The sequence below is a fragment of the Antechinus flavipes genome, chromosome 4, assembly GCF_016432865.1.
Source record: "Antechinus flavipes isolate AdamAnt ecotype Samford, QLD, Australia chromosome 4, AdamAnt_v2, whole genome shotgun sequence".
Classification (NCBI taxonomy): Eukaryota; Metazoa; Chordata; class Mammalia; order Dasyuromorphia; family Dasyuridae; genus Antechinus; species Antechinus flavipes.
In genome coordinates this window covers 96,059,166-96,074,724 of record NC_067401.1, presented here as the reverse complement: position 1 = coordinate 96,074,724, position 15,559 = coordinate 96,059,166, and the positions used below count along the sequence as shown (strand labels likewise).

The 15,559-nt window shown below is 32.6% G+C and overlaps 1 protein-coding gene across 12 annotated transcripts in view; it reads right to left on the bottom strand.

Annotated features, from left to right (window-relative positions):
• The window catches only part of ARID4B (AT-rich interaction domain 4B), a 183,492-nt gene that overhangs the window by 80,355 nt on the left and 87,578 nt on the right, over positions 1 to 15,559 (bottom strand). For all 12 annotated transcript variants that reach the window (XM_051993562.1, XM_051993563.1, XM_051993564.1 and 9 more), the window contains exon 7: positions 2,305 to 2,396. In XM_051993562.1, the coding sequence (XP_051849522.1) occupies positions 2,305 to 2,396 (92 nt within the window). The remainder of the gene's footprint in view (positions 1 to 2,304; positions 2,397 to 15,559) is intronic.

Here is a 15,559-nt window from a genome sequence, read left to right as displayed (position 1 = left end):
GATATACATGAACTGATGCTCAGTGAAGTGAGAACTAGGAGAACATTGTGCACATTTAAGAGCAAGATTATATGATCAACTATGATAAACTTAGTTCTTCGCAGCAATACAGTAATCCAAGAAATTCTAATAAACGTGAGATGGAAAATGCCATCTACATCAATAGAGAGAACTATGAAGACTGAATGTGGATCAAAGTATACCACTTTTACCTTTTCTTTTTTTCTTTCTTGTAGTTTTTCCCTTTTGTTCTGATTTTTCTTTCAGGACATGACAAATATGGAAATATGTTTAAATTGATTGTGCATGTATAATCTATAACAAATTGCATACTTCCTTGGGAAGGGGGAAAAAAGGGAAGGGAGAAAAAATTCGGAACTTAAAATCTTACAAAAATAAATGTTGAAAACTATCTTGACATGTAACTGAAAAAATAAAATACTATTGAGAAAAAAAAATTAAAGAGTTCTCACAACCCAAATACTTAAAATATTTTACAACAGAATTAATTAGTGGATGGTATTTCTTAAAGGAATGTTTTTTTTTAAGACGACTGAAATTTCACTGAACAGATTAGTTAAATGGAATTATATATTTTGAATCTTTAATTAGTTGTCTGATTGAAAAAGGGCTATTAACTCTTATAAGATTATAAGAATAACATTATACATCTGATTATCTGTGATATATCTAAGTGTGCACTTTATTACTGCTTATAGAAGGTATAAAGTCTTCACCAAAAAAAAAAAAAAAAAAAAAAGTTATTTTACATTAGATAGCAAATTTAGAGGATAATGTTAAAAAAAAAAGTGTTGTTTTTTTTTGTTTAATTGCTCAACTTTTATGATTCACCATGCAACTTAAATATTCCGTAAGAAAAAAATAAGTTTTTAAATTTAATCACTATTTACAACGATTCTTTATAAAGAGTAAACATAATAATTTATCCTCTACTCAGAATAGAAAAGTATAAGAGGATTCTGGACATATCTAATACTATTCAAAGCAGGAACCAAAATATCCCTATTGCACAAATATCAAAATCAGTTTGATGGAAACAAGGTGACTCAACAGAATCCAGAGTGCTGGACCTATAGTCAGGAAAACCTGAGTTCAAATATGATCTCAAATATTTACCAGTTGGGTATCCATTATACAGAGAACTCAAGGAAGGCCCCAGTACAAGTGAAGACTTCTCACACCTTTCCTGCTAATCCCTTTCTATCCCACGGGGCACACTTAAAGACAACAGAAGAGAGGTGTAGATAGGCAGGAGAGATTCTATGAGATCTATTGAGGATCTATAAGATCCTCATATGAGAATATGATCATATGAGATCCTACATCTATAAGCTCAGAGTTTTACTTAGCAACAGAGAAGAGGGAAAATAAGATCAACTTACTTAAGTCATCCATTTTGAAAATAGCAATTAAAGTACCAATTTTTTAAAAATGTCTTAAAATATACTATTAAAACAAAGGACCATCTAATGTTCAGAGCTGATTTTCTCTCTTGATAGATTTCAATATTAAAATCTTAGGCCCAGAAAAAGTTAACATTAATCAATGAACTTTGAAATTTGAGATTTTGACTTTCAAAATAATACAGTGAAGTAGTATTTTTACTACTTTACAGATGAGGCTCATTGAGGCTAAAATGATTTGCCTATGGTTATACAATTAGTAAATGTTTCAGAAAAAAATTAAACTCAGATCTTCCTAATGCCAAGTCCCACATTCTATCCATTGTGCCACTCAGTTGATTCATGAAAAATAATGCCCAAGAGAATAATGAATAAGCATAATCTAAATGCAGGAAGCTACTAAAAAGGGAAAAATTCAAATTAAGAATAAGTTATCCATCAAGAAAAATATGTAGCTAATAATTACAATTTTTTGGAGTTGCAAAGGTGGAAAGGAACAAATTCCTGTTTGATTAATTTATAGACAGTATTTTAAGGATAGAAGAGGAACAAATGATCAAAATAATAGACAACCAAAGTTGAATATTTCATTAACAAATGTAAGAAGCTTCCCATTTTATCTATTTAAATTACCTTGTCATTGCTAAAATTAAAATAAGTAATAATAAATTTATATTAATTTAGAATGACAACTGAAGGCTTGTTTCTAAATAATTTTTCTAAACATTTAAATAATCATTTAATAAATAACTAGTTCCACAAACTTGCAAACATATGTTTACAGTTAAAAATTAAATGAAAACAAAACAAACATTATCTATCTATGTAGAAATAAATTCAGGTATAGCTAATAGTTATAAAAAATATGAAACAAACTTACATATGATTAGATCTTCTTCCTCTGTTTGTTTTTTTTCCTATGACTGGTGTGCCAAAATGTTCAGGATTGGTAAGTGGAAGCTGATCTAAAGTCTATGAACAAGAACATAAAATAAATGGGAGAAAAACAAAAAAGCAAATTCATTATTCTGCAAGATTAGGTATCAAATTCATTTAGCAATATTCCTAAGTTTCAAGATAAGTGAAAATAATTCTCCTAGAGATTGCAAACTACAATTTCAAAAATGTCAAACTGAAGAAATAACACATTCCCTGAAAAGAAATAGAATGACAACAATAAATGACTCTCTATAATAATTTACTTTGAGGATAGTGGGAACTTCCAAATAAATTTTTAAATATAATTAAGTGTGCACTATACACACTCCATTGAGGTGGAATCTATCAGCAAATTTCTAGTCACTCAAAGTAACCTTAAATAATAAGAAACATCTGACCCTCTATCTACCAAAAAAAAAAAAAAAAAGAATACTGTTATTATTATTTTACAAAGAAGTACAAATAAATTTTATTATTAACAAGATTATACTTGAAATTGTATTCAACTGTTTATATTTTAATACTTCAAGGTCTGATTCAAAATGAGTTTTTCTCCATTGACATTAGACTTTTTATATGACTAGTAAATGATCTTTGTGAGCTGCTCAAAAAATGTATCAGCTCATTGCCAATCTTGATAATAAGCCTCCCAACTCACACTAGCTGGTTCTCAATCAAGAGATAAAAACTCAACACCAGATCAACATTCAATGTCAGACTCTGCTGACATTTAATCTAAGTATCAAACTGAACAGCCATCTCTGAATCCTTGTGTTTCTATTATTCAAATTATATTTTAGTCAGCAAAAAAATCTCTCCCTCCCTCCAACTAAGAATTGAAAACAAAAGAAAAAACATGTTTCAAAAACATACGGTTAAACAAAACAAATTTCTACTTTAGCCCATTTTTTTTTTAATATGTACTTTGACTTTTTAAATGCACATTTCTTTATAAATCATGTTGGGTGAGAAAAATCAGAACAAAAGGGAAGAACCAAGATGGAAGAAAAAGGAAACAGGAAAAAAAAATGAGCATAGCATGTATTGATTAACCTTCAATTTTCATAGTTCTCTGTCTGGATGCAGATGACATTTTCTATCCAAAGTTTATCAGGATTGCATTGGCTCACTGAACTGCTGAGAAGAACCACGTCTTTCATAGTTGACCATGACACAATCTTGCTGTTACTGTATACAATGGTATTCCTGGTTCTGCTTATTTCACTCAGCATCACTTTATATAAATCTTTAAAGGCCTTTCTACAATCAGCTTATTCATCATTTTTTAATAGAACAATAAGATTCTATTACTTTTATATACCATAACTTATTCAGACTCACATTCTAATTCTTTGCCACCACAAAAAGAGTCGCTACAAATATTTTTGCACATATGGGCCCTTTTCCCTCCTTGATGACTTACTTGGGATACAGACACAGTATGGTACTGTTGGGTCAAAAAATATGCAAAATTTTATAGTCCTTTAAGCACAGTTCCAAATTGCTCACTATTACAGTTGGACCATTTCACAACTTCACCAACAATGCATTAGTATCCTAGTTTTCCCATACCTTCTCCAACACTTATGATTATCTTTTCCTATTTTTTCTTAGCCAATCTTGAGAGGTGTGAGGTGGTATCTCAAGAGTTGTTTTAATTTGCATTTTTCTAATCAATGGTGATTTGGAGTACTTTTTTTCATATGACTAGAGACGGCTTTAATTTCATCTTCTGAAGATTGTTCATATCCATTTATCAATTGGAGAATGACTTGTATTCTTATAAATGACACAGTTCTTTGTATATTTTAGAAATGAGGCCTTTACTAATACTGGCTATTAAAGATTTTCCCCTAGTTTTGTACTTCCCTTTTAATCTTGTTTATGTTGGTTGTATTTGTGAAAAAACTTCCCAATTTAATATAATCAAAGTTGTCCATCTTACACTCCATAATATTCTGTAGTTCTTCTTTGGTCGGAATTTCCTCCCTTTCTCCAAAGATGTTAGGTAAACTATCTTTTGCTCTCCTAATTTGCTTATGATATCATCCTTTACATCCAAATCATGTACCCATTTTGACCTTATTTTGGTATGGGGTATAAGATAAAGGTCTATGCCAAGTTTTTAACATATCATTTTTCAGTTTTCTCAATACTTTTTGTGAAATAGTGAGTTCTTATCCGAGAAGCTGGAGTTTGGGAATTAATCAAATACTAGGTTACTATAGCCATTGATTATTGTGTCATGTGTATCCAACCTATTTCACTTTGTTTCTTAATCAATACCAAATAGTTTTGATGACTGCTGCTTTATAGTAGAGTTTTAGGTCTTACCTAAAGATTTACCATTCTTTATATATTTTTTTCGTTAATTCCCTTGATATTCTTGCCCTTTTGCTCTTTCCAATGAATTGTTATTATTTTTTTTAGCTGTATAAAATAAATTTTTGGCAGTTTGAACAAATGGACCAATTTAGTAGAATTGTCATTTTATTATATTAGCTCATGAGCTAATTGATATTTTTCCAATTGTGTAGATTTGACTTTATTGTGTGAGAAGTCTTTTGTAATTGTGTTCATATAGTTCCTGAGTTTGTCTTGGCAGGTAGACACCCAAATATTTTGTCTACGGTTATTTTAAATAGAATTTCTCTTTCTATCCTTTGCTGCTGAGCTTTGTCAGTAATATATAAAAATGTTAATGATTTGTGCAGGTTTATTTTATACCCTGCAACTTTTGCTAAATTGTTGTTTCAATTAGTTTTTCTGGATGATTTTCTAGGATTCTCTAAGTATATCATCATTTCAATTGTAAGAATGATCTCATTGCCTATTTCTAACTCCTTTAATTTCTTTTTCTTTTCTGATTGCTGCCACATATTTAAAAAAAAGTCTCATTCTACACTTCAAGTCCATTTCCCATCAAAAGGTGGGAATACTTTTTCATCCTTAGTCTTCTGGAATCATGGTTGGTCAATACACTGATCAAGTTTTCTAATTCTTTCAAAGTTCTTTATCTTGCCTTTACAATATTGTTGCATATTAACTTCAACTAGTTCTCTTTACTTCACTCTGTATCAGTTCATACAAGTCTTCCCAGGCTTCTCGTCATCATTTCTCCTAACACTAAAGTATTCCATCACAGTTATATACTCTAACTTGTTCATCCATTCCTTAATTTATAAGCACTTCATCAAATAATCATTCTTTAACACCTCAAAAAAGATATATTTTTGTAGTTTTACTTGGCACTCATTGCTCTTAATATTTCTTCCTTTCCCTGATAGTACAATGTTAGGTATGGTGTGGTGTGGGGTGTGTGTGTGTGTGTGTGTGTGTGTGTGTGTGTGTGTGTGTGTGAATTATTTCCTTATTTGACAAGTTCAGATAAGAATGAGATTCAAGAATCAGCCACTCTTTTAACAACCTCATTCTTTTACAATAGAGACTTGCAAAATCATCTGTGAATCTAATTGTAGTTTCTAAGTATTTGATTTCTTTTTTTCTGGCTACTGTTGATGATGCTCCTGGGAATGTGCATTTGGGCGTTTCTTTCAGAAAACAATTGGTAGATTCTACATTCACTTTGCTCTTGGTCCTAAGAGATCTGGGCAGTTTTCTTGTGAAATATATTGAAATAAGATGTCAAAGCTCTTTTTTAGTCATTGTATTCTGATAACCCTGATGATTATTAATTTCTTTTGACCTTATTTGCCAGGTCATTTGTTCTTGCTAAAATAATTTACATTGTCTTTCTTTTATTCCTTCAATTTTTGGACCTTGCTTTAATATTTCTTGTCTCATGAAGTCTTTGATTTCTATTTGGTCCATCCTAACAGTGCTGACCTTGAAATCAGGAAGACGTGAGTTCAAATCTGGCCTCAGACACTTAATACTTCCTAGCTGTGTGACCCGGCAAGTCATTTAACCCCAATTGCCTCAGCAAAAAACAAAAGCAAAAAAAACAAAACAAAAAAAAAACCCAACCTTTTTTTAACTTTTTAATTCTTAAGCTATCTCTTCCAGGAATTCCAGTTTAATTTTTTTGCCCAAGACATGTTTTTAATATGTCTTCTTTTTAACATGTTAAGCTTTTTAACATGTTTTCTTCATAGTGACCCGAATTTTCCATCAAGAAATTTCCCATCAAATCCTGAGCTAATTAATTTTCAGGATCTAAATACCTCCAACAATGGCAAATGCTCTTCCTCTAAAATTCACTCTCTCAAAAAAGTGTGACTGCATTCCTTTGCCAACTCCTAAACTTTGCAAAAATTCCCCAATTACTTTGTTGCCCCACACCAGAGAATAAACTTTGGGGGAACACCAGTCCTAGGGTCCTACTCTGAGACCATATTTTTACCTTCTCTATAATCTTTTCACATATATTACTTTCCCCCCACTCCCATCCTCTACCTTCAGCTCTAAAACATCATCAGATCAACTCTTCCACTGCTGCTGGAATCTACTCCCTGTGGCCACCATCTTTACCTCAGTAACTTTCTGAATCACTGTACTTTCCTTGAGCTACCATTCCCCTAGAATAATCTCCCCCATTCAAAGATAAACTCCTTAATTTCAGAGATTGCCTTTGCTTTTGTGTTTGTATCTGTGCTTAGTGCTTAACACAATATTTAACAATATTCTAGATTTAATAAACGCCTACCTCACCATCTCCCCATTTTGTAACTTGAAAATAGGATCTATTTCTCTTCCATTTTTGTGTCCTTAGCACTTACGAATGGTGTCTAATAAATATTAAGCATTTAATAAGTGCTTAGAGATTAATTTTTAAAGTATCCTAATTGGTTTCCCTAAATCATATTTCTCTCTTTTCAAATTAATCTTCCACAAAACTACTATGCCCAGATATTCAATAACCCCCAGTGGTTTCCTATTACCTTTTCATTTAAACATAAGCTCTTCCATCTAATATTTAAAACAGCATAATTTGGCTAACCTACTTTTCCAGACTAATTATAAATTAACTCTCTTTTCATGCTGTCTTTAGTCTATTCAAACTAGTCTTTCTTTTGTAAGCCTAAAATTTATTTCTTTCTTACTTTCACCTCTTAGAATTTTTTGTTTCCTTCTAAACCAATAAATATCCATAAGTGCCAGCTTCTTACATGTGTCCTTTCTTGATTAAATCCAGCTTCCCGAGTTCCCTCTTCTACCTTATATACCTTTAATAACCATATATACCTAAAATTTACATATTATCTCCTCTGAAAAATGGTTTCATTTGTGTTTTTGTATCAAACACCTACATATAGTATAGATATATAATAAACAATAATTGGCACACTAGCAAACAATTGGAAACTTTACTCAAAGTTGTTGAATTATAAAGCATTAGTAATATCAATGCTTCTCAACATTTTCTGCAAAAGTTCTCTCTCGCTCTCTTTTTCTTCTTAACTAAGCTTTAATGATATTTTTCCTCATTATCATCATTTTCTGAAATATTACTTCTCCACCACAGCATTTTTCCCTTGGAATAAAGAGAAAGCTAAACAAAACCAATAAAATGATACCATCAGACAGGGCATGCAATATTCTTACATTTGCCATCTTAAATCTGTATTAAGATATAAGAAATAGAATTAATCGTTTGATAGGATGAAAACTTAACACTATAATTACATTGTGTTATTTTAACTTACATTATCACAGTCATATAACTTAAAATGTTATTCTGATCCTGCTTATTTCAATTTATATAATTTCAAACATGTCTCCTCTTTTTTTCCCCTGAATCCCTTATATTTGTAGCTTCTTAAAGTGTAATAATATTTTATTATATTTACATATAATAGTTAATGGGACAGTTAGATAGAACAGTGCATAGAGTACCAGCCCTAGACTTGGAAGATATTTTTCTGAGTCAAATCTTGCTTCAAATACTAGCTGTGTGACTATGAGCAACTCATTTAACCCTGTTTGCCATACTTTCCTCATTTACAAAAATGAGCTAGAGAAGAAAATGGCAAACTAAATTAGTATATCTTTGCCATAATACGTCAGACACAAGAGAAATGAGTGAACAACAACAAAAATCATAGTTTATGCTCTCTTGATTGGTCAGTTTCACCAATGACCAATTGTAGACAGATATCACACTACACCCCAGTCATGTTCTTCTCGTATCAATCATATAGCCCTTCCCTTCCATTTTTTTCTTTAAGTACAGTATTCAAATCAACATTGTTACTCCTAGAAAGAGTATATCAACTAACTTCCACATAACCTCATTCACTACCAAGTGTCTTATCATAAAAAACCATCTTTCCTTAACCCCAATTCCCCTATTTGTATTGTCTTTCCAATTAGAATGTCAACTCCTCGAGGGCAAAAACTTTCTTGCTTTTATTACTTGTATCCTCAGAAAATATTACTTTCAATTTAGAATTTAATAAATTTTTTTTCATTCATTTCTGAAGCTATTTCCCCCAGATAATGAATATCCATTTTCTTTCCAATTTTTTATACGACAAAAAGTACTATAATAAGTATTTTGGTCTATATCTTCCTTTCTTGTCACTGACCTTTCTGGGATACCAACCTAGTTATAAGGTCACAGAGTAAAATGGTATTATGTATATACAAGTGTTTTCAAAGTAATGAATAACTATGTATTTCCAAGAGTTTTTTCCAGAATACTGAACCACTTAAGGGTTCCACCAATTTATTACTAGTGTGCCTACCCCTCAAACACTGACTAATGCTATCTTTTATTACCATAATTAATATGACACATGTGAAATAAAAGCTCAGTTATGTTAGTTTTCATTTATTTGATTCAACTTGGAAATGCCTAATCTATGTCAGGTAACATACAAGATATAAGGGAAATGAAGACAACAAAAAGGAAGAGCTTAAGTGATTTTCCCTACAATTGTAAATAACGTTTTTCCCCTTTAAAACTATTTTTTCATATAATTTGATCACCCATCTATTGATACTGGCTCTCTTGACTTAAGTCAATTTCCAATGTAACATGGATATGACACTTCATCAAAGATACCCGATTCCCTCCTCCACTTCAGAATTTATCTTATTTTTGTTGCAATGATTTTGTTTGTATAAAAGTTTCTTTACTTTTAAATAATCATAATTCCCTATTTTGTCCTTGCTATCCTAATTTAGTTGTGGATTTTCCCCTTAGTTGTGTATTCTCCCTCCTCTTTTCCTCCTCCTCCTGCTTCACCTCCTCCTCCTGCTTCACTCTCTCCCTTTCTCCTTTCCTCTCCCCTTCTCACACATACTACCCACACATATATCCCCTATGTGATGAAGTCATGGTAAGGATGAAGACTGAGATTAGGGATTACATTTTAGAGGGAGATGTGGAATGACAACAAATTATGATCAGATAAAGGAATTTCAGATTTTATGAATGTGGAAATGGTGATGTATAGGTAATGATAAGACAAGGCTATAATCATCTCTCTGTGTAGCTACAACAGGGTGAAAAAGTCACGTGAAAAAAATAAGTTGGAGAACTAGAAGGTTAGGTTGTTTCAGGAAATATTAATATGTATTGGTGAAGTCCCTTAGCCTACTAAGGTGGGATTTGGGGAGGAGAATGAGCTGTGAGTACTAGAAATCATGATTTATCTTCCTATTGATCAGACCTCTTACGTGTTTCAAAATTATTTCTTTTTACAATGTTGCTATTATTGTATAAATTTTCCTCATCTAAGTTCATTCACTTCATTTTGCATCAATTCATACAAACATTTCAAGGTATCTACTGAGGATATTCACCATGAATTCTCTCTTCTCCCTTGTTCGTCATCTCCTAATACTGAGGTCTATCCTGACACTTTCTCGTCTTCTAAGTAATATTACATTTAATGAAAGTTAATTCCTCTACTTAATCAAATGATCCATTCCATTCTGATTACTCCAGTAGAATCCTCACTTTTACTTACTTTCAATATCTATCTACTAGCTCATTCCCTACTGCTTATGAACATGTTCATGTCTCACCTATTCTGAAAAAACCCTCTCTTCTGAAAAAACCCTCTCTTCATATCATTCTATCTCTTCTGCCCTTTGTAGCTAAATTCCTCAAAAAGGCCATTCTGAATTGATGCTTCCACTTTTCTCCTCTTTCTCTTCTTAACCTTTACAGTATGGCTCTCTAACTTATCATTCCACCACACTGCTCTCTCCAAAGTTATTAATGATCTTTCTACATTCCTGTAGCTCTCCTTCAGGGTTCCTTCTAACCTGAGTCCTCTTCTCTTCTCCTTTATACAACACTTCACTTGTAGATCTGATCAGCTCTCATAGATTTAATTATCATCTCAATGCTGATGATTCTCAAATTTACCTTTCCTAACCCAATCACTCACCTACTTTCCAAACTCCAATCTCTCTCTCTCTCTCTCTCTCTCTCTCTCTCTCTCTCTCTCTCTCTCTCTCTCTCTCTCTCTCTCTTTCTTTTTGTTAATAACTTTTTATTGACATAACCCATGCCAGGGTAATTTTTTACAACATTATCCCTTGCACTCTCTTCTGTTCTGATTTTTCCCTTCCCTCCTTCCACCCCCTCCCCCAGATGGCAAGCAGTCCTATACATGTTAAATAGGTTACAGTATATCCTAGATACAATATATATGTGCAGAACCGAACAGTTCTCTTGTTGCACAGGGAGAATTGGATTCAGAAGATATAAATAACCTGGGAAGAAAAACAAAAATGCAAGCAGTTTATATACATTTCCCAGTGTCCTTTCTTTGGGTGTAGCTGCTTCTGTCCTCCTTGATCAATTGAAACTGAGTTAGATCTCTTTGTCGAAGAAATCCACTTCCATCAAAATACATTCTCATACAGTATCATTTTGAGGTATATAATGATCTCCTGGTTCTAGTCATTTCATTTAGCATCAGTTCATGTAAGTCTCGCCAGTCCTCTCTGTGATTCATCCTGCTGGTCATTTCTTACAGAACAATAATATTCCATAACATTCATATACCACAAATTCAAACATTCTCCAATTGATGGGCATCCATTTTCCAGTTTCTAGCCACTATAAACAGGGCTGCCACAAACATTTTGGCACATACAGGTCCCTTTCCCTTCTTTAGTATCTCTTTGGGATATAAGCCCAATAGGAACACTGGCTGGATGTGTTCACAATTCCACCAACAATGTATCAGTGTCCCTGTTTTCCCATATCCCCTCCAACATACCACATTATCTTTCCCTGTTGTTCTAGCCAATCTGACAGGTGTGTAGTGGTATCTCAGAGTTGTCTTAATTTGCATTTCTCTGATTAATAATGATTTGGAGCATATTTTCATATGGCTATATATAGTTTTAATTTCTTCGTCTGAGAATTGTCTGTTTATATCCTTTGACCATTTATCAATTGAAGAATGGCTTGATTTCTTATAAATTAGAGTCAATTCTCTATATATTTTGGAAATGAGGCCTTTATCAGAACCTTTGACTGTAAAAATGCCAAACTCCAATCTCAACATCTTCAACATGACATCTTCAAGTGGATATCCAGTAGACAACTTAAACCCATTATGTCCAAAATAGAACTCATTATCTTTCCATCTTAATTCTCCCGCTCCTACCTTACTTATTTTACAGATGGAAACATCATCCTTTCAGTCCCTTGAGCTTGAAACTTAGAAAAATTCCTAGATGCCCACAATTTCTCTCTCCACTTCTATCTAAATTGTTGCCAAGGCTTATTTCACTTTTTTCTTTTATTTTTTCTTTTTGTTGAGACAACTGAGATTAAATGACTTGCCTAGGGTCACACAGCTAGGAAGTGTTAAATGTCTGAGATCACATTTGAACTCAAGTCCTCCTGAGTTCAGGGCTAGTGCTCTATCCACTGGGCCACCTAGCTGCCCCCTAATTCATTTTTTCAACATCTCTTGAATGTACCCCTTTCTTTCCTCTAATACTGCTACCACTCTACTATGAGCCCTCATCACATCACTACATGATTAGGTGGGTTGCCTGTCTCAAGTCTCTTCCCCTCTCCAATTCCTTCTCCTTTCAGCTAGCCATTTTCCTAAAATGTAGCTCTGATCATGTCATACCTCTTCCCTCCCTCAATAAATCCTGATAGCTTTTAACTGTCTCCAGGAACAAATACAAAATGCTCTGTTTAGCATTCAAAACCCTTAATAACTTAATTCATCTTTTACATTTCCAGTCATCTTATACCTTTAACCGCTGACAGGACATTCTATCCAATAATACTAGATCCCTAATTGTTCCAAAAACAAAGACACTCCATCTCTAGGCTCCAGGAATTTCTTCTCAATGTCTCTCATGCCTGAAAAACTCTCCTACCTCCACTCCTACAAATGACCTCTCTGAATTCCTTTCTACAAAAGTTTCTCTTAAAGCTCTTATTCCTAATGGCTTCTTTCATTTCCTTTTTATCATGTGATTAGCTTACTTTGTATAAATTTGTTTGCATGTGGTTCCCCTATTAGATTGAGTGTAGAAACTGTATTTTGCCTCTTTTTTTTTTCTATCTCTAGTGCACAGCACAATGCGTGACAGATGAGTGGTACTTAATAAATATGCCAATCAACTGATCTCTCTAATACTGTAATCTCCATCCTTTCTTATAGCACAATAGTATTAAAACATTCTTATGTCCTAATTTTTTTAGCCATATCAATAGCTAACTGATGGGCACAGTTTCTTTCCAGCTCTTTGCCACTATACAAACAGTTGATTTTGTTTATATAGATCCTTTTCCTTTTTCTTGGATTTCTTTAGACTATAGACCTAGCAATACTATTACTACATTTTTTTCAAATCTTTATCTATTTATTTATTTTGTATTTTCCCCTAGTTACATTCAAAACAATTTTTTTATATTTGTTTTAAAGATTTTTGAGTTCTAAGTTCTCTTCCTTATTCCCACCCACAACCAAGAAACCACATATTAAGTTATGCAAAACATTTCCATCTAAGTCAAGCTGTGAAAGAAAACATAGATCTCCCATTCTAATGAAAATAAAAAAGAGTGATAGAAATTGCTGCTAGATTCTGGATAATCCTGATTATGGTTCCTTGATATTTGAATTGTGTGTTTTTCTGAAGTATTTTCAATTCAGAAGTATTCAGCTTCAGTATCTGAAATCTGAAGTATTTTCTCCTTGATCTGATAATTCTAGAATTTAGCTACAATATTCCTACTTCTACTCACTCTGAGTCATCAAAACTCAAACAATAAGCAAGTGAGGCTTAGGTTATGGCTAATCAATGAGAACCAGACTAATATGGGTTTAATGGTATAGTGAAATAGCTCCTTTCAAATCCCAATAAGCTTTATCAAAGCCTGGTTTCCCAGAGCTTTATTTGAAGAAATCACTAATGAAAACTACACAAGACAAGAATTAATTATCTTGGTTTTTCAAAAAACAAAACAAAACCAAAAGCCACTGACAGAATAAGTAGGGAAGAAAAAGAAAAATCAAGCCCTCAAACACCAAGACATGTACAAGCAACCAAAATTTATATTCTTTTGGGCAGAGCACTCACATGTAAGGGTATGAATCCCTATGTGAACAGAGGAAGAAAAGGAAATGGAAGGGAAAAAGAGATAAAGAAGAGAGGAAGAGAAAAGAGAGAGGAAATAGCAGCCTTAAGTAACTGAAACTAGCCAGTTGGGTTCTTGGGGGAGGGGCAGTTGCTACTACTGCTGTTACTGCCCTAGAAGAGGATCCTCTGGAAGAAAAATTCAGCAGTAGCTGTAATATTAAGAAAAGACAGAAGATAGCCCCAGACTTCCTCTACTTTAACTGATCCAACAAGAGAACTCTTGCCTGTCTTTGAAGATAATGAAATTGAAGGTAAGCAACAAAGAATGGAGAGCAGAAATACAGACCTGAATGATGGATATGTAGAATTTTGTTAAAGCTCACTTTTCAGCTTCTCCAAAATTTAATGGATTGTAGCAATAGGGAGATAAAATCAGATGTTGTTATATGGAAATTTAGACCTGCTTTAGCTTATAATATCATGGCTAAGTTAGCAGATTTCAGTCTTCTGGTCAGGCAAGACATGGCACCTCAGACGGGTAACCTCTTCAGTTCTGCCATTTATACTTCACTTCTTGAATCATATTTCTTTCAATGTTCTGGCAAGAAATCCAGCCCTGACATGAAAATTACTTGCTTTCTCTCTTTTTTGATGGGAAAGAAAGCAAAAAACCAAGTTCACAGTCTCTGAAAATAAGAGAGTAGGCTAGTTTCTTGACTGGCTTCTGTCATGCTTTCTGAATTAAAAAATACTACTGCACACTGAAAAATATCAATTTGTAATATCTGTAATTGTTATGGACTTAATGTTTTTGATAATTACCATTAAATTTGAATCAAAGGAAGTTTCTTTTTAATTATGTATTTTCCATAATTCTATATACTTCTACACTGTTTCTACATACTTCCAAGAAACTTATGTGAAAGATGAATATAAAAGCAAGAAATAAAATCATTTATCATTTTTTATGGTGATGGGAAAAAAAAAAGGAAAAGATACCTATTCATATCCGGATCATTTATCAATCTGAGAATGGCTCTCATTTTTATAAGTTTAATTCATTTCTTATCTTGGAAAGAAACCTTTAACAAAGAAACTTTCTCCAAAGATTGATCCATCCACTCCTCTTTTAACTCCTTCCCTTTGAATTTTAGCTGCATTGATTTTGTTTATATAAAATTTTGCAAATTTTATATAACCAAAACTGTCCCTTTTAATATTTGGTGATTTTCTCTATCTTTTGCTTGATCATAACTTCTCCCATATCCATAGTAGTAAAAGGTATTTATCTTCCTTGTTCTTCTAATTTGTTTGTGATGTGATCTTATATATTTAAGTCATGTAGTTATTTGGAGTTTATCTTTTTATATTGTTTGAAGTGCTAGGGTAGACCTAATTTTTGCCTGACTGCCTTTTTTTTTTTTAACCAGGATTTTTGTCTAATAATTTCATCTAATAACTAGGATTTTGTCACAGCTAGGTATCAAAAAATTAAGAAGTATGTATCATTTTCCCCACTTCTGTCTTCCCCATTTCACTGAGTTGATTATATAATAATAATGAGATTTATATCTTTTAAATCTTTTTAATTTGCAAGTTTCCTTATAATAATTCTGTAAGCTAGGTATTTCCAGTATTGGTAGTCCTAATTTACAGATAAG